The sequence below is a fragment of the Phasianus colchicus genome, chromosome 5, assembly GCF_987193195.1.
Source record: "Phasianus colchicus chromosome 5, bPhaCol1.hap1.1, whole genome shotgun sequence".
Classification (NCBI taxonomy): Eukaryota; Metazoa; Chordata; class Aves; order Galliformes; family Phasianidae; genus Phasianus; species Phasianus colchicus.
Window position 1 is genome coordinate 13,341,024 of NC_143440.1, and position 19,775 is coordinate 13,360,798.

The 19,775-nt window shown below is 42.4% G+C and overlaps 2 protein-coding genes across 9 annotated transcripts in view; one reads left to right on the plus strand and one right to left on the minus strand.

Moving 5' to 3' along the window:
• KCNC1 (potassium voltage-gated channel subfamily C member 1) overlaps positions 1 to 2,016 on the plus strand; it is a 116,312-nt gene extending 114,296 nt beyond the window's left edge. For 2 of the 3 annotated variants that reach the window (XM_090140532.1, XM_090140537.1), the window contains one exon: positions 500 to 2,016. In XM_090140532.1, coding sequence (XP_089996658.1) covers positions 500 to 663 — 164 coding nt within the window. In that variant the 3' untranslated portion in view covers positions 664 to 2,016. Of the gene's footprint in view, positions 1 to 496 lie in introns of all 3 variants that reach the window. The other variant, XM_090140536.1, reaches the window with a different exon arrangement.
• The window catches only part of TPH1 (tryptophan hydroxylase 1), a 282,192-nt gene that overhangs the window by 132,613 nt on the left and 129,804 nt on the right, over positions 1 to 19,775 (minus strand). The window lies entirely within an intron of this gene.

The window sequence follows — 19,775 nt, forward strand, 5'->3', positions numbered from 1 at the left end:
GACTGGAGATCTCTTTGTTTTTACAGAGCAAAAGAAAGCAGTAGCTCAGTGGCTCACTGCACAAATTAACATGCATCTACTGAAAAGAATCCATCCTTCTGCATTATACCAGAAAAGCCTTGGCTTAGGTTCATCACAGTTCTAGTTCACAAGGGATTTTATCTTCTCCTTCTCAGTTATGCATTGCCATTTTGAAGAAAAAAAACTCAAAAAATGCACAAAATTATATTCTAGAATTTAAAAACAACGTGATTGTAACTTTAGATTCCTTGGGTTTCCACATTATCAGTTTCTGTGGAAGAACTGAAGTTCTGTAAGAGGGAGGTGTTTGCTTTGCTGTGAGTAGGTAGCAAGAAGGTGAATCTATTGCGAGCATTAATTGTTCACATTTCTGTTTTCACAGGCAAACGCCAGTGGTACTTCTTATGACTAAGGCTCACGGGTGCTGCACGGGGTTTTCCTTTTGGTATTACTCAAACATTTCAATTCCTTCCAGCAGGAATGCATCTCCACCTCAACACCGAACAAAGTGTGGGCTCACGACTTTGTGCAAGGCTGAATGTATCTGGTCCACTGACAATACATGAGGATTATATCATACATGAAACTGCTGCAGTGCAGAGAGGAATAAGCATTAAAGATGCTTGTTTTTTACACCTGTAGAAGATGAATCTTTACATTTTGCTCTCACAGCATAGGACAAAAACACCTCGCAAAGTAGTCAGTGAGGAGATTTGTCATAAGGCTCTGAATGCAGCACTACTGTCTGCTCCATTGGAACATCAGGTGTGGCAGTGACGTTCCTACCCACAGCTTCAATCCCTGCCTCTCAGACTGACAGGCATGACATGTGTCAGTGCTCTAACTCTGTATGACCAGCACTAGGCAATCGTGGCCTCAGCACTGAGACAGGGGCTGCAGTCTCATGACTATTTCCATGCGATGTCAAGAAAAACAAATGGAAAATGCCTGTTACTAAATGCTTAGTAAGAGGATGCCCATGGAAAGTAAAATGGCCAAAGCAATATGTCAAAACACATCAAGAAGTGACAAGTCATTTAAGTGCCCCAGACTACATGGTGCCACAGCCATTTGTGCCAACATGGGCATAAAACATTCCTGTGTCAAATTTATATATGCTTTAAACAGAAATAAATGATTATTTAAAGAAAAGGAAGGGACAGCTGCAACTTGTTCTGACCTAGAACACTACAGCCAAGACCTAGAACTGAAAGAACTGAAGGCCATCTTCAGCACAGCCTAGGAAAAGGCTGTGAGAAGATGAAATAATGAGAAGTGCAGAGATGAACACATGCAAGGCTCTGACAAGCCCTTCAACCTGTGCTACAGCTACATGCAACTTACTGTGTACACAATGCAAACCAGAGAGGCAAAAGTTACAGACAGCAAGGCGAGCAGCAGTGTGAAAGTGAAACGGTGCTTCCTTATTTGTTGGTTGAAATTAGAAGCAAGAGATCACGTTGGGGTCTCTTAGGAATCCTCTCCTCAAGCAAGAAGAGCTGGGTAGAAGAGCATTTTGAAAATGATTTGGCTCTTTGTGGTTTTTAGAAAGCAGCTCTTTGTACCACACTCCAGCCTAGTTACAAGTCTGTCATTTTAAAGAGACCATGCATGTTAGGCTGTCAGCCCTTGGCAACTTATAAAAAATAAGTATGATAAAACAGAAGGTAAAAGGACATTTATCTCCAATTTCTTCTTGTCTGACTGCTACTCTCTTCCCCTGAAGGGCTGTTTGCACCAATAAAAGAGAGTGTTTTGTTCTGGGATTTGTTTCTGAACATGTCCTTTTCTGGAGAATGCAATTCTCTGTAAATTCTCAGAACCAAGAGGTGACACACACAAACCTTCCGGCCACCTTCTGTAAAATAGCTTTGTGCTTAAATGGGCTTTAGTTTGGACGTATCCCCTTTCATTTTCCTTTATGACTGCAAGGCCGCATTTTGGTCTAGTTACAAGACACATTATATGAATGTGTGTTACTGTTGAGTGAAGACTGCTTGCAGATATTAAACAAGCGAGGGCTTTTTTTTTTCCCATGCTTAACAGGTAATCTGAGGTGAAGTCCAGAAGTCATGAGCAGAAGTGTTAAAAACAAAGCAAAGTTGGGGAAAGAAGCGGGCATTGAGTTTCTCAGTTCCCTCCATACTGATTGTACTTGGCAGATTTGCTCACAGCTATGGAAACCTCACCTTATACAAGCAGTTAAAACCCAGCAGTTAAATAATTAGAATGCCTTACTTTGACAGAGTTTCAAGCTGCAATGCACAACGGCTCAGATAATAGTTCCCTGCAAGAGCAGCACTGCAGTTTCGACAGCGATAGCACTGCAGTGCATGTGTACATGTGAGAGCTTTAAAATATCTAGCTTGGTGCAAGCGATAGCATAGCTGGAAAAAAAGGGAATTCAGGACGAGCTGATTTACTTTCCATTCTGGGTAGGATTTGTGGATTACTTTTTTGTGCTGCACTGTTGTTCTTGATTTAGGCTACTTGTATCTGGTTCAGACGTGCCTATCCCACACTGTACTGTAGTGCAAGTGCACATCTAATAAATCTCCTACAGACCATGTGCCTTGCCTGTCTCTGTTTTTGTGTCTACTGTTACAGGGATTCTTATACTAGCCATCATGATGGGGGTCTGAAGGGGTTAACTCAGGATCTACTCAGAAGCAAAACAACAGCTGGGTCACTTAGGCACCTAAAAAGAGCAAAAAGTAAATGACTTATGACAGTGTTAGCATTAGGATGTTCACTCTGCTGCCACTTAAAACCATCATTTCCCTCACACAACACAGTCTTGGGAACTAATCACATCCCTTTCAAAGAAGGAAATAGAGAGTGACTTTGACAGAGCTATGAAAAGAGATGAAACCAAGCAAAAAAAAAAAAAAAAAGAAAGAAAGAAAAGAAAAAAAATCCCATGATTCAGATTTCATAGACCTTAAGTGGTTTACTTCAAGTGCGTGCACCAAAAATAAGCTGCATTTGTTTAGTCACAGATAAAGCACAATAGTTGTTGTTTTGTGGGTTTTTTTTACCCTAGATTGGCTCTGCTGGGCTGTGCTTGTGTTAACTTTCAACCGTAGGTAAAACAGAAATTGAAGAAAAACACCTTACAAAACAAATAAAAAACCCAATAATAAAATCCTACAAAGCAATCCCATCACAAACTGCACCCTCAATCCCATCCACATGGTTTGGCTGCTCTGAAATCAGAGAGTTTTCAGCAAAAAACTTTCTCTAAAGCAGAACCCAAGTGTTCTAGCTCTTTCAATTCCTTAAGAGATAACAAAAGTTTGGAGGCTTCAGCCATATTATTCAGGCAAGCAAATTATGCCAGATATTATTTATCAGAGAAGACACACAAATTCTCTTTCCTCTTCCAGGTAACCAATAGCTTGGAAGACCAGAAACCTAAGAATGTAACCTCTACTTTTCTGCTGTAGTTTTTAAGCAGTCTTTGAAATCCAAGTAAGCATTCTGGAAAACCTAAGTAAATGATCAATAGCAGATGTAGAAGCAGTGGGAGAATAGGTTATCTCAGGTATAGTGAGAAAAAAATGAGCATCACACCATAAGAATTAAAAATGCTCAGCAAGAGAATCAAAGCAGACAGCTTTAAAAAAAAAAAAAAAAAAAAAGTGCCCAGAAGGCAGGGTTGGATCTGTTTCTCCAAACATCACTTCAAATCCATATATGACTGCTGAGTGAAGTCCAGAGGAATTGGTTGCTGATATTAAGCAAGGGAAATATTCTGCCATCAATATCCATTAAGAGCAAAGCCTAGACCAGTTGCATAAACACCAATTTTGTCATGCTTGTTTTTCTGGTGAACAGAGACTCTGGGCAAGATGTGAAGCACAGCTTACCAACTTTCACCTTTTTATATTCTTTATGCATTATATTGGGTTTCAGCTACTTTTATCCACTGAACTATTTAATTTCAAATCCGTTACTCTTATTTAAAAAAAAAAGCAAAAGAGCTTCAATAATGATTTAGCAGAAAAAGCATCTTAGAAAAACACAGGACTAAACTTTTGCCACTTAGCTGAGCAGCATCACCACCGCAGAACAGCTTCCCATATTTCTCCTTGCGGTGCTCCCTTCAGCCTGCTCTGCAAATCTCAAGTCCATACATATGCTTCCTCTTCACACCACTTCTTTCCAGCCTTCTCTTGAAGGTAAGCAATACTGGGAAAGAAATGTCAGAGAATTTGTGATGAAATGTGCAAATTGCACCATTTGAGTTACTGTGGTTAGGAAAGACAAACATCTCTGTTGCAGAAGGCTCAAAGTGCATTCTGGGGGCACCTCAGTGCTTTCACAGAATCACAGAAACACCAAGATTGGAAAAGACCTACAAGATCATCCAGTCCAACCATCCACCTATCACCAATAACACTCACTAAACCATGTCCCTCAACACAAAATCCAACCGTTCCTTGAATACCTCCAGGGTCAGTGACTCCACCACTTCCCTGGGCAGCCCATTCCAATGCCTGACCACTCTTTCAGAGAAGTAGTATTTCCTACCATCCAGCCTAAATCTCCCCTGGCACAGCTTGAAGCCATTCTCTCTAGTTCTATCACTAGTTACACGAGAGAAGAGGCCAGCCCCCAGCTCACTACAACCTCCTTTCAGGTAGTTAAAGAGAGCAGTAAGGTCTCCCCTGAGCTTCTTCTTCTCCTCTCTTCTCTTTGCTTCCACAAGTGTTACAGACACCTGGATTCTGAACTGGGAACTACTCCTTAAGTAAAGGGAGCAAGCAGAGTTGGTCTTTGAAGAAGGCAAGTGCTGAAAAGCATCCTGAGATGAAACTCTCCTGCCCGTAATACTGCAGAGATGTTTTCTGAAAGTTCTGCTGCAGCACCATTTTCTGGACCCTGGCAGAAGAGCCACATCGAAAACAGCATTTATACATCAGGTGCAGGCATCTGAGGATGGAAAATAAAATGTCTTTGGCATAGTGACAATAAAGACAGCTGATGGGCAGAAGGATCCACAGGCTCCACGCCAGCTCCAGAAGGTCAGAGGATCAGAACAGAGAATGCAAGCTGAGCCCCTAAGACACTCTTTGGCATTGTCCCATCCAATCCACTGCATAACCTCGGGGTGAAGAGGAAACCAGCTGGAATCAGGACAGGAATATCTGGCACCATTTTGGAAGGACTTTCTCTGCCAGAAATCTGGGATAACAGTATTCTTCAGAACAACAACAAACTATGACAAGAATATTCGACCAAATAAACAATTCAAAGCTTTTTTCTCCTGTCTTGAGAGGAAATGGAAACATTGGAAATAGAGCATCTCCATAATTGGCCTCGCTGCTCTTTCTCGTGTCCACAAAGAAAGCCAACTTCTTCCCTCTCCCACTGCAGCTTCTCTGGGCTAATCATAGGGTAGGATCAGCAATATAGACAATAAGTTGAACTGGAAACCATACTCTTGGTGAAACAGCAAGCTTCAGTTGGCAGCAAAGAAGGCCAGCCATGATATGCATGCATTTTGCATATAATATAAAGATAAATTAATGCTATAGAAAGTAGTTGTCGCTAACCTGCCATGTGACTATGTAAGAAGCTTGTTTCACTCTAAGATGTTGGAAAACAGAACAACCAGCCAGGAAAGCACAAATGTCAGACAACACTGAGGTGTCTCATGAAGTTGTTTTTTGGTTTTTTTTTTTGACACTGCTTCAAAAGTCTTGTGATAACTTAAGATCCGCTGAATAGCAGAAAAGAAAACATTTACCATACAGAATAACCAAGATATCCTTATTCTACAAGACCACTTATTGACAGACCTATCCAATCATGAGTAAACCAAGATGCCACTTCTCTTGACTGCCAGTTTCTTAAATATACTCAGGGACAGGAGACACAAGCACTAAGATTTTCAAGTGTCAAATCAACTTTGCAGAAATCTTTAACAGATGCGACCCACTCCCAAACCATTTAAACACTTAGATATGCTATCTTACCCTAAATGAGAGCCTCTCCCTTTTTTGTGTCAGCATTTTAAAACTCTCTCCAAAGAATTACAATGGCAGGCCCTACAGAATGCCTACACTGAAATACAGACTTGGCATTTGCAAATAAAGGATATATGTATCTGGATCAGGTTTATTCCTGGTATCTGCATATACAGAATAAATGTGGAGGTAAGACATTACATTTCAGTAACTGCTTAGGAAACAGGACTGACTTTAAGTTGCAGCACTTTACTGTTTAGAACTGTCTTTACATCGTTGTGCTGAAATCTGGTTCCATTAATTTCAGCAGCTCTGATTTTCAACACCTTCTCTGTGAGGCAATGTGTCCTGCTGAAAGGCTGCTGATTGAGCTAAATGTTTTCTTTTCAACATGAAAGGCAGAGCTTTTCACAAATTTAGCAGGAGATCCTTCTAATTAATTAGTTCTTACAACACATTCTTTTCTTTTTTCCCCAGAGCTGAGGGCTGTGGGGAGCAGGGTTTGTGTTTGTTTTAGAAAGCTCCTGGTGCTTCCACTGGCTTCCTTCTTTCTTGCTGTCTCCAAGAGATGCTTTTCAGACACTTTTGCTACCAAGAATCTTTTTGGCTCTCCAGAGAACAACTAAAAGATGATGACTTTGCATGAATAATTCAACTTTTGAGGATTTCATTTGATTAACTGATACTGACCTCAACCCTTCAGCCACAGGCAAGCCCAGTCCATCCACATCAGCCTGCGGGGGTCAAACCCAGGTCCCAGACCCAAGTCCCAGGGGTGTGTGATTGATTTCTCTGCAATTAGGCATCCAGCTCTGCTGCAGGCTGGGTTCAACACTGCTTCCCCAATTGGTCAAATGCAAAGGTCTAAACAGGATTTCAGCAGCAAAGGCAACCCAGGATGGGAACAGCAAGGGGATCAATTGCTTCCCCTTGAAATGAGAAAAGAAACTATGAGAAAAAGGGCTGCCTGCAGCTCAGAGCAAAAACCTGACTCACGACTAATTCCTTCATTTTCAGCTATCAGTTTCTCTCTCTAAAGCCCTGCACCTCTTAGCCCTGTGACTCTAAACCTTCTCATAATATATGGAGAATTCTGCCTCAGAAAGCCAAAACATAATCCACCCATGAGCTCTGAAGGGATCAGTCAGATTTTCCCAGTGAATGGTAGAAACCATCACAAGAGGAAGCAGATACCAGGGGACTAAGCCGCTGAGCGTGGCAAAACTGCTTGAGTCCCAGGCAATTCACTAACTGCTGCTTCTACATTTTCCCATCTGGTCTGGACTATTTTAGCTACTCATATTGCTGCCTCTTTAGGCCACAAAGTATCTTTCACCACCTCCTCTACAACATGGTGTGATCTTGCCATGAGCCCATGGATGTAAGTAATGAAAATAATAATGAAGAAACTGTAAAATAATTCTGTTTTATTTATTCATCCATGGGATTAGATATTCATTGTTCTTCATGTATGGAACTTCAAAAAGTGAATAAAAACCCTGCAGAAAAGGTGTTTCTGGGTCCTGGAATCTTGGCTCATCTGTATATTTAGAACATACTTGAAAAAATGAACATTCAAATTTAACATAAGATGAAACATCATGCACTTACTTAACTGTCCTTTCTCACATGGTGACTGATATGAAATAAACCCGTTCTACTTCATTCAGTCACACAAAGAACTTGAAGGGAATCATGAAGGTAAAGATGCCTTTTATAGGCCTGCTTTATGGAGCGATTCTGTAGGAAAACGCTCCTTAGTGCTTTTGTTTCATCGTCTACAGTCCAGGGCCGTTTGTCTAACCCAGGGTACATTACAAAGCCAATGGTTTATAGCATTAGCTCATACCAAACCCTACATTTAATGGCGTTATAGGAAAGAAAAAAGAAAATAATGCATAGGAAAAGCAGAATAGAGTTGAGTAAGTTCAGTACAGACAAGCCATGTTAAAGGACATTTTAGGCTTCCTGAATATATGTAACCTGACAAAGAAAAATCTGCTCCTAAGAGTCAATATTCATTTCCATACCTGCAGTGGACAGACCCTGAGGATTAAGTTAAGCACTGAATTCCAGCACCAGGCTAGCAGCAGCACTGTGTGAGCATGACATTTCTATCTGCACGGAGGGTTTAAAACATAGCAGGCTTTAAAAAGCACTTAGTTCCTCTTCTGCTTTTAGTTCAGTTTGGTACTTATTCCTTGTCTTCTACGTTCTGTGAGCAGCCTCATTTCCCCCCCACAATGTCCAGTTCCCTCTCCGTTCTCTTCCCATCCACAAAGCATTTCTGCAGATCTGTGCACAAAGACAACGTTAGCTGCAAGGATGTCAGAGCAATCCAGAATCTGTGCGGTACCTGCACACCAGCACCATCTCTTTCAATTTCTTTCTGCCAATAAAGGACTTAATGAATTGCAGGTGGTTTTGCTTTCTGAGCAGCAAAGAGCTGCGCCACGTCACTATAGCAACAGCTGCTGTGAACACTCTCCATTTTTATCGGCAGTGCTCGACGTGTCTCACGGAGCCTCATGAAAAAATTTATACAAATGGAGAAACACAAAATGAAACATCCCGAAGGCCAAAGGAAAATATTGTGGAGATCTGCATCTTCGTGCATTGCTTAACTACTTCCCCTGTGGCAATTTGCTTCTTTCCCTCTATAGTGATAACGTTAAAATAGCATTTTAAAATTCACAGTTTCAGAAGTAATTGAAGCCTCCACAATGCCAAAAGAGAAGACATGGCTGCGATTGGCTCTGGAGACACTTTAGCACATTGCTGTATTTGACAAAGCTTCAGCACTGGGAAACTGACACTACACAAATGGAAAGAGAAAAATCAGGCGCATGCACATTTTTTCGTGGAATAATTTGCATAGGGACGCACTGAATTATTCATGTCTCTGAGACAAGACAAAAGAAGCACCCTTCTAAGAGAGATTTCTCATTAGAGAAATGATGCACTTTTTTACAAGGAGTTTTCTGCACTCCCAGGAGCTGAGACCTGTGTGAACAAAGCACCGGGATGCTCTGCCCGAGTCTTAGAAATCCATGACTTGATGGACAAGTTCAACATCCCCAAACCAAGAAAACAGAGTTGAGCTCACAGCAAAATATGAATATGCCACAGTTTGAGGTAGCTTCAAGTATCCTGGAAAGCAACCAAATGGATGATGCTGAGCTGGAAAACGTCACCTCCAAGTCTGTTTCCAAGGCTAAGATCTACCGTGCTGGAAAACCGGTTCTTGCCGATGGTCACCATTCATAGTTTCCAGCTTTACTCCAGTCCCATACAATACAAATCAAAAACACTTCCATGGATTTTAGCAGTAACCATCGGCCTGAGAACTATTGTTGCTAGAATCTCACCTTATTGATGACGAGCATTAACACGGTCACACCAATTGTTTCCCCCCATGCTGGTTATTCCCCTGTTTTCAACTCCGCTGCCACAGTTTCCTTCTCAAAAAAAGCACAATTGTCCCAACCACTTTTTTATTCTAACAATCATCTAAAATAGCTATATTTAATAGCAAGGTTTAGAGAAAGCAGCTGCACTGTTAACGCAGCTCTTCTGAATGTAATACCCCTGCAGTACACAACACGATCAATCTCTGCTGCCTTGAAAGCATGAAAATGATGTGCTGCCATGGAAACAGGAAGGCAAATGTTTAGGCTGCTCATCCCTGAAGAGCTGCCCCACCACTGTCTTTAAAGCCTGCTAATAAAATTTTAATCAATGATTAGAATGAAGTGAATTCCACCTCCTGCTTGACACCACAATTTCAGTTCAGACAGTGTTGAGCTCTTCTAACGTTCCCTGTATCCAGCTATGCCATGTAACATTAAGAATGAATTTATGCACAAACAGAAATGTCAACATGTGCTTATCTAGTTCAGCTACTCAAAACAATCATTCCACCCAGCAATAGACACCGGCTTCCTGAATTAAAGTTTTGTGCAGGTAGGAATGTGCATTTTGATTTATTTATTGATGCACTGTACCCCCACTTAAAGCAAAACAAAAATACACAACAAACAGCCAAATCAAACAAATCCATCACTAGCAACTGATGGCCACTGACCAGGAATATGCCCACGGGCAATGTGACAGTCAGCCCAGGACTGAAGTGATCCCTCACCAGCTCCCCTAAACATCTGCTGTTTCCTAGAAATGAGTTTCCATCTTAACGTGATTTACCTGCAGACAGATATTTCAAGACACTGCAGCTGAGGAAATAAAAACACATTTCCAGGCAGCCAACAGAAAACATGCCAAGCTGTTTTGCTGGCAAAATTCCATTTGTTTCACCATTACAATAGCAGAGAATTTGGCTGCAAACATGCAGCCATCAATTAACTGTACAGCTAACTATGTCAGTAAATCTATTTGTTATTACACCGGGAAAACGATAAGCAAAACTTTGTTACCCTCTTTACCAATCCATAGCTCATTCATTACAAGTAACGAAGTGCAACAATAAGAATATCAGAGCACACTAATAAACAGTTATGATTTGTATTCTCAGCCATAGAACGGTAAGGTAAAGCAGAGAAGACAAAGAATCCATACTGTAAACAAAAGAAAAACACAATTTTTTAATGTAGTCACACACCATGAACAACTCTTTAAATTTTCAATTAATTCCCACTGAAGTGTATTGTATTTATCTCAGTTTCAATATTGCTGGCAGAAGGAGTTCAGCAGTCCATCCCGGCACAAAGAAAAGCAGCCCCCAAGCCAACTAACTGCAGTAGAATACAATAAAGGCCGATGTCATAGGTGATACAAGTGACAAGAGGAACAACATACCCTTTACAAGAGGACACAAACCACTGCTTTCAGCTTCAGAGACTTAGAATAAGGATGATTTCCCACACTTCTCCCAGAAAATGCCAGTGCTTGCAGGAATATGGGCATCCCCTATGTGCTGGCACATTTGGCCTTCAAGTTTTCTAGAAAAACCTTGACTTGAACCTTCTGCTCAGCTGCAGAAGATGTTTAAGGTGCTTGTTATTTTTAAATTAAATATCAGATACACTGATTTCCTCGGAGAAGAGGAACAACACTGCAATTTCCTTTTCCTGGCTTTGTAATTAATATGAATACTTAATAGTTGCAGGCCCAGCCCTCCTGAAAACCAGGATCCCACTGTGTAGGCACCGCATAACAGCACGCTATAAGCAACAGAAGATTGCTGAACACTAAGACAGCCAAGGAGTATTAACATAATGGAAAAATCCTGAATCTTCCAGGCCAGTACATTTCCAAGGAAATAAGCAATTGTACTTTGCCCACCTTGCGAATGCTTAGCACATTCAGATGTCTGCTTTCCAATACTATTTTGTTTTAGAACATAAAATACCAGATGAATGCTAATTTAGGACAATTTACCTTTAGAAGTCTTCTTTAACTTGGGCTTATAAGAACAGATTCCATCAAAGCTCTGCAGAATAAACACCCTATTCTTGATGGAACATATTTATCTATAAACTTACTCAAACTAAAGTTGTTTTCATTTTTCACCCTACAGAGCTCTATTTTTGTATTTGAATAAATCTGATACATCACCTATGAAGCCTGCATTTTTCAAGAGAAAACAAAAATGACAAAAAAAAGATAAAATCTGGATTTCTGTTTAAAGGCTACAATATTTTCCAGTTGCTTTCATTTCCAATGCATTTGTTTCTTCCCCAAGGTACCTATCGCTGTGATATTTAGAAGGATTTATTTGCTCACAGCTAAGCAGATGATATTTACTCACATTACAAAACTCCTGTCATACAACACCAGCACTGTTTAACCACCTCCTCGAAGGAGCCCTCTCATATTGGGGACAGCAGTTGGGACTATCGTGAGCTGTCTGGACAGGCTCACCACACACAGTACATGGGTATTGTTCCTTCTCCAACTATGAAAAAAAAAATCTGAAGTGTCATTATTCAATTATTCAGTTATATCAGCTGGGCAAAATCCAACCCGCTCTCTGTGCATTTTGCTGAGTATAGTAATTTAGCCCTTTTGCAATAAAAAGCAGATATACAGTTCCCCTTGGCTAGAGGGTTCATAGGACAGTTTCACTCCCCATGGTTCTTAAGGGGCTGGCTGCTCCCTAGGCATCTGCACTGGCTACCAACTTGGTTTCATCTGTCCTTCCATTCAGGCAGCAGCTCTTTCCTGAGCAGTTACAGTCACAGCATCAAAATAAATGCTTCAGATGCAACAGTGCTAGCTGTGGCTTCCAACAGAAAATTTTGGAGACAAACAGCTCACAGAAAGCAGAGAATGACACCGTGACATTTGGAGCACAGTGCCCCCAGCCTCACTTCCTCAGAAAGATTTCCTCCTTCCAGCCATGATACTTCAGCTCCTTCACATGTATACAGTTCCATGTTTACTGGTCCCAACCAAGTTTCCCATGATTCCAAGCCTGCAGGATCTCACTTTTCCTCCTCTAAGCATTTCTCGGCAGCTAGCAATCTTTGTTCTTTACTGAGAAACCCAATGTGACTCTGCAAAAACAAAATGCTGTGCATTAGCCAGCCAGTTCCCAAGTTGTATCCTTTCCAAAGAGTGCTGGGTTTTCAGAATTAATATTTTTTAAGAGCGTATATGAAGTTAACTTCTGCAGATGGAGTAAAAAGCGTACTGTGTGAACAAGGCAGGCTGGTTTTCTCATTGGACCCTGAAGGGTTGCTATGATTCAGATATTACGCTTAATATTTAAATTTTCACAAGCTAGAGGTGCTGACATAAGAACAAGCGTCAGAAGGTTGATCTATTCTGAGATCCATCTCACAAGAAGGCAGACAGCACACCCTGAATTCAGGTTCTGTTTCTGTCTATTAGAATTTGACATGTTTCAGTCACTCAAGTCTGACGAGATTGCCAAAGAGGAATCCAACAGTACACTGCAGCTTTCAAGTGATCACGAGGAGACACTATACCATCATTTTTCTTTGTCCTTGGTGGAAGTCATAAGAAATACCAAATGCCTTTATCTACAGATATTAGGGTATCTTTACCTTCATTTTCTTTCAAAGTATCATTTTTAAACAAGATTCACACTTACTTAAATGCTTGAATTTTGCAACAGCACCATAACACATAACACACTATGCAGGAAACTTATTCTGTAGTGTTATTTAAGTCTTCTCTGAAGTTTGGCAGAGCTGTTGAACAGGAAGATTTGGGAAGACTCCTATAGCTTAGGGTATCAGAACTGGGAGGTCTCAAAACATTCAGGTTTGGTTTGGGGGTGTTTTTTCCCCACCCCTATTTTTTTCCTAAGGAAAAAAAAAAATCCTTACACTGACCCCGATCTTAAACATTGCATCTCAAACAGTGCGACAACTGGGGAAAACAAGATCTACAGTGTCAGCCACTTACATGTGTTCTCACGTAGTCACCATCTGCTCGGCAGTCCCAGAAGTCAGCAGCTCGGATCACAAAAAGCACTGTCATATTAAACACCCTGCTGACACAGACTACGGAGTGAGGAACCAGCCCGCAAGCTGCTGAGCCATCAGGTTATGGCCTCACAGCGTATCAGCAAAGAACCATGAAAAGATCAACCTTCAAGGGCTTTTCCTTCCCTTCTTTTCCCCAGCTGTGGGCTTCCCACTCATGATGAGACTGCTGCTGCTCACACTGCAATTGTTTAGCAAATGTATAAAATTGTACAAACCTGCAATTCCACAAACGTCTCCTACTGCACGCGCCGGCAAGAATGAGTTTATGCGGAGAGATAGAAAAGAAAAATGGAGACATAACACTCCTTGTTAAAATCTGCCCTTTGTTCAGGACAGTGACTAAGTGTTGCCTGAGCTGACCAGGAACTGAAACCACTGTGAATGCTGGATGGGTCACCTCCAGGGTTCCAGGGAGAGACGATCCAGAGTTTTGCTGTGTTGTAGAATGTAGTTTGCTTTTTCCAGTTTACTTGGCCTACTTGGCACTGGCACAGCTGCCCAGAGAAACTGTGGATGCCCCATCCCTGGAGGCATTCAAGGCCAGGTAGGATGGGGCCCTGGGCCCCTAGGTAGCAATTCTGCTCATGGCAGGAGTGTGGAACTAGATGATTTGTAAGGTCCCTTCCAATACAAGTCATTCTGTGATACTTACAAGTGTGTGGAAGAGCTCTAATCTTGGCACCCTACCTGTTCTCAAGGTTTTAAACAACACAGTACTCCCTTCATGACCACACTGCTCAAGTCTGGATCCTGAAAATAAAGCTTTTCTAATGATCATTGTACCAGCACATGATCACTACGTATGTAGTCATGGTGAAGGACTTGGAAGCGATACCTGCTAAACATAGTAACAAACATTTCCTGTTTTAAATGGGAAAAGGAACAAACTCAATGGGGAAACCTACTAGCTCCTTCATACACATATGTACATTTCATACATACATCTTTAAATGAAAGCACAGATTTATCAAATAGTTATTGCTCAGTACAGAATCCTATTTACCATACAAGATGTTAGAAAATCTCCACATCTACATATTTCTGACATTTTAGGCTTCTACCTGGAAATCTTATCTCAATTGGTTTCCCAGGAATAAGAGGGCCTGACAACCTTCAGCCTCACACTTTGGCTCATCTTGCCAGCAGAGATGATGATGAGCATTTACATTTCAACACTTCCTTCAGCAGATAAGCACATTTCTGTTTTTGCAGAAATACAACAATTGTATTTATGCTAAGTATATACACACCTATTTCCCTACTGTCAGTTCCAGAGCACCTGTACATAAAATCAGAATGAAAATCTTCTTAGACATGCAATTCTTTTTCTAGCAACTACTATTTGCCAGCTGAACTGAGCAGCCTCCTCCTCCTCCTCCTCCTCCTCCTCCTCCTCCTCCTCCTCCTCCTCCATTTCCAGCCATGCAAAAAGACCGGAGCAGCTGACTCTGCTCCTTGGAGGGATCACCAAACAGAACTGCTTCAGTAATGAGAACCTTGTTTCCCCCCCAAAAATAAGTAACTCAGCAATATGCAGAAGTGTCGGCATGGAGACATAAGCAGATAATCCTGGAAAAGCCTCCAAATTTTTCTGCCAAGTTTTACATTCTGATCACTGAACTTTCAGCTCCTAAGCAGACCATGCTAACAGACAGCTCATACAGTCTGATCTTACAGAACCACAGACAGGTTCAAGTGCACAGGGTCCTCTGCATCCCTCTGGCACAGGCCCTGCTCCAGCACAGACCCCCAGTGCAAGGTGCCCAGGCCCACATCCAGGCAACTTTTAGACATCCCCAAAGATGCACCAATGCTGCCTGGTGTTCAGAGGGAACCTCCTGTGCTCCAGTTTGTGCTCAATGCCTCGTGTCCTGGCAGCACACACCACTGAACAGAGCCTGGCTCCATCCTCTATGCCTCCTTCCTGCAGATATCCACAGGAGGAGATCCCCATGAGCCTCTTCTCCAGGCTGAACAGCCCCAGCTCTCTCAGTTTCTCCTGACAGCAGAGCTTTCCTGTGACCTAGAGGCTCCCTCTATTAACCTAGAGGCTACTAGAACACTACCAATTATTTCCCTCATGGAGCAGCGTCCCTGCAGGGCTGCTGAGCATCCACCACGTCCCAAGCACCAGTCCACACCACAGGCACTGCTGCCACTCTTCCAGCTTCTCCTTCTACAGCAAATCTGAGTCTTCATTTTGGGACTGCTTTCGTGGCTATGCTAATAATGTTCAAGCAAATATAGGCCCTGAAGGACAAGAGGCAGCCAGAGCAGCCTTACAGTTAAGATTTCCCTGGCTGGAGACAGGCACACACAATGAGCAAAGAGAAGTTGAACAACGCAGAATCAGCCGAGAGCAGCAGCAGGAGATGAGCAGGCTTTCTGCTCACTGCAGGGGATCAGAGATAATTCAGAAAACAGAGACAAATTCAATTTAATACAGTAAATTAAGAAGAAACCAAGAGAAAAATTGGGGTCAATCCAGCATGCACATGGCATTCTCATTGATGAACAAGCAGACAAAGTTTTTACATTTCATAGGTCTCCAGAAATGAGCAGCACCCACAAGCTCAGCAGATGGCCTTGAAAAAGCGGCCTGTTCTCTTTAGAGCCCCAGTGGGAGCTGAACCCTTTCACAATCACGGGATCAGTCTCTAGCTAGCAAGCAACCACCAGCAAAAGAAGTGAATTAGCTTTCACAGCATTTCCTCTGGTTTGTTCCAAGTTTTCCCTGCTCATTTCTGCATCTTCAATGCAAACACCATTCATTTTTTTTTCCCCCTAACTGGTCTTGCGGTTACTGGCAGCAGGGGAGGCAAGGAGTACAAACAAAGCACTCAGTAATTCAAGCCCTGAGAAATGCACCTGAAGCTGTGGCTCCAAGGCTCTGACAACAGCACTGAAAAAACACACTGCTCCCCTTGACATCCAAGGGTGCATCAGTCCATACGCTGCCTGCCGCTGCTCTGCCCCTTCTCCTCTCTGCCCCTTGGACACCCCTCCTCACTGAGAAGGGCACATGAGCAACTGCACTGCCACTGCCTGGCAGGGACAAGCCCAAGCCAGAGAGGTGACATAGGACAGAGCCACGTCAGACATGATATGCACAGCTCTTGACATCCCTGTTGCTGTGCCTGCTGCACTGCGGTGGGAGCTCACTGGCAGATGCTTTCAGTCACTGCAAAGAAAAATCCTTTGTCTCTGCTGTACACATTGCATCAGAATCCTGGACTCTTGCACTTCAAAAAATTATGAACAGAGAGATGATGCATTGGTCACAAAATATTTTCCCATGCCTACTGCAAATCTGGTATCTCTCTGTGGCCGTAAATATTGCATTAAAAAAAAATCTGGGAAAGAGAAGATAAGGCTTTGCTCAGTTTCATTTCCATTTGGAAGCGAAGGGAGCCCTCATTGAGAAAAAAGGCAGAGGAGATAAAGTAAGATCAGAGATGGTGAGAAGACATCCATAAAGGGCACGGGAGGAAGAAATCAATCACAAATGCAGACAAGATCAAACAGCAGCACACCAGTCACATCCGTATTTTCCTGGGGAAAAAAGCTGCAGGATGGCGAGGCGACACAGCACCATGCTGTCAGGAACACTGCTCTCTGCACCCACTGCATAGCAGAGAGTCGCTCATTCTCCATAGCAACAAGATACTTAAAAGCCAATCTGGAAACCGAAAACCAGCTTAAAAACAAAACAAAACATGGATCAATTTATTACCTCTATTTTAAGCCTCAGCTGTGAAGCACACAGAGTAGCATCTTCATGGAAAGCTCTCCTCTCCCATCACTCCCCCATCCTAGAACTGACCCCTGCATGTTCCCTGCCCTCACATAGCACCAGTGCCCCATACACAGGCCAAGTACATGCAGCCAGAGCTGACCAATTGCTGCAGGAAGCAGCCCTTCCCAAAAGATTCAGGAAGAAAGTCACTGCCTTTCACTGCAAAAAAATAAACTACAATCTTTCTGTTCAGTAGCTACCAGCTCAAGTCTCTGCTTACAAGAGCTCAAGATGTGCTCATATCCTGACCTTGATGTCTACTTATACCTGCTTGGAAACACCTCTGTTCAGGTACCTGAATGACTCCAATAAAGCCGTTACGTTGACTTCATCAGCAGAGCTTTGGAAGTACCTCAAAGGCAACAAGGGAGCCCTGCACAGAACATTACAGAGTACACCAGGTTACTCAGAAGCTCATCAAGTGGAAGTGAAAGGATCACACTGAAAAAGCTGCAGCACAGTGAGGATTTCAGTTCAGCTCTGCTGCTGAGACTGTTTCCTCATGGAAAGAGGCAAAAAAGAATGCTAGCAACTCACAGCTCCTTAACCACAAATATCACAGCTACATTTTGCAAGTTAATCACTCTACTCATCTAAAACTCTCTGCACGTCTGCACGCCAGCTCCAAACAAGAATCCTAATACAACAACAAACCTTCCTTTGCAACCTCCTCTATTTAAATTGCACAGCAAAGAAAAGAGCTGGAGCAGAGGAGTTTACTCAGAGTGGTTACTGCCCAGTCCAGGTACCCCTCAGCCTACTGAAAGATGTTCTACTCTTCTGCAAGGAACAAGCATGCAACAGTGTTAGAGTTATTTAGAACAAACACAGCTGAACACAATAGTGCACAGCACTTTTCTGTCCCCAACTGGAAGTGCTTCACAAACAAGAAACACGACAGGGCTGCTCTGCAAGCAAGGCTGCTCTCGTTCATTCAGTGTCTCACAGGGCACAACAGAGCCATGCAGAGGGAATGGGCTCACGCAGCACCCGAACAGGCAGGCTTCTGTCCAGTGGAAAATGAACAAAATGTGCAGAGGACTCGGAAGCACAAAGCTGAACCTCCTAACTGGCACTGGGCACTGGAAAACAAGGTATGCTGTGCTAGTTCCATTTGCTTTATGGCTTCTCTGCCACTGCTATAAGGAAGGAAAGAAGAATCTGCTTCAGGATTAGGCAGAGATGTATTTTCCACCGTCTGCCATGAAAGCCATCTTCTGAAGAATTCACATTAATATTAAAGATAGTTGTAGCATAGATTCATCCTCAACTTAATGAGTCATAAGTTTAAAAAAAAAATAGCACTACACTCAGCAATTTTGCCTCGGCTCAGTTCTGCTTTATCTGCATGTCTGTTAAATCAAGAATTCCAGAAACATTTGATCCACATACGCAAAACATCCATCTGTCTGCTTCTTCTATGGCCAACGTATGTGAATGAGCCTTTGGACTTAAATGACAGAAATTTTTAATCAGCCAATCCTTAGCCACAGTATTTATTAGCAGAAAAAAAGATGTTGTCAGTCTTTTCATTTCCTTATGCAATCATTTATTCAAGTATAAAATATTAATTTTTAAGCCACAGACCAAATCTACCCTTATTTCTGAAGAAAATGATTTCAAGAAGTACTTCATAGAAAGAACAATTTTCATCTGCATAGATTATGAGATAGAAGGAAAAGTACGCTCATAAAAACACGTTTACTAGTCAAACTCTCTTTCCTATATGATTAGTTAGAAAGGAGGAAATACGTCTTTTAATATGTTGGTTCAAAGGTTGTCAGGAGCAAACCTCTTTCTGGATGGCATACAAAGTAGCTCTATTTCCATTTACATAGGATATCTCACTGACCTCAAAATTGAGGCATGCTAAGACCTCTTTAAGAGATGAGGAAGCCACACAGCTCATGCAGATGTCATTTTTCTGACAATCAGCATGGAAAATAATGGCATTTAAGTCTTCAGCTCAGAGCTGACAGCAGCCCCAGGAAAGCTATCTCCCATCCAGTCAAGTTTTACCCTAACTAGGGAAATATCTCTTCAATCAAAGAGACAGATGTCAGCCCAACCTCTCACACACCACAAGGCCTGAATATTCAAGGTAACCCTCCAAATCTGCCTCAAAGTTCTGTGGAACTGCAATGCAGAACAGAGGGCTGCCCTAAGTGCTGCATTACATTGTCAGTGGCAGGCAGCTCTTGCACATGGCCGAACTCATGCCCTGCTATGTCCCACCACTTACAGTACAGCAATGACAAAGACATCAGCAGCATGGTGAGAAGATGCTGTCCCAGAGAGCTCCTAGGCAAAAACACTGTGTCTACAAACAAGCAAAAACCACAGTTCCTTATGAAGTGAAGTTCTGGTCAGATCCTGGAGCATATTCCTAAGAAGAGGATTCTGCAGGACTCTCAGGACACTTGCCCCTGTTTCTTGAGGTTGCAGCTTTGGTCAGTGCACATCAGAGAGCCTCTCCACACTGCTGGTACACGTGTGCAGGTATCCAGTGCAGCA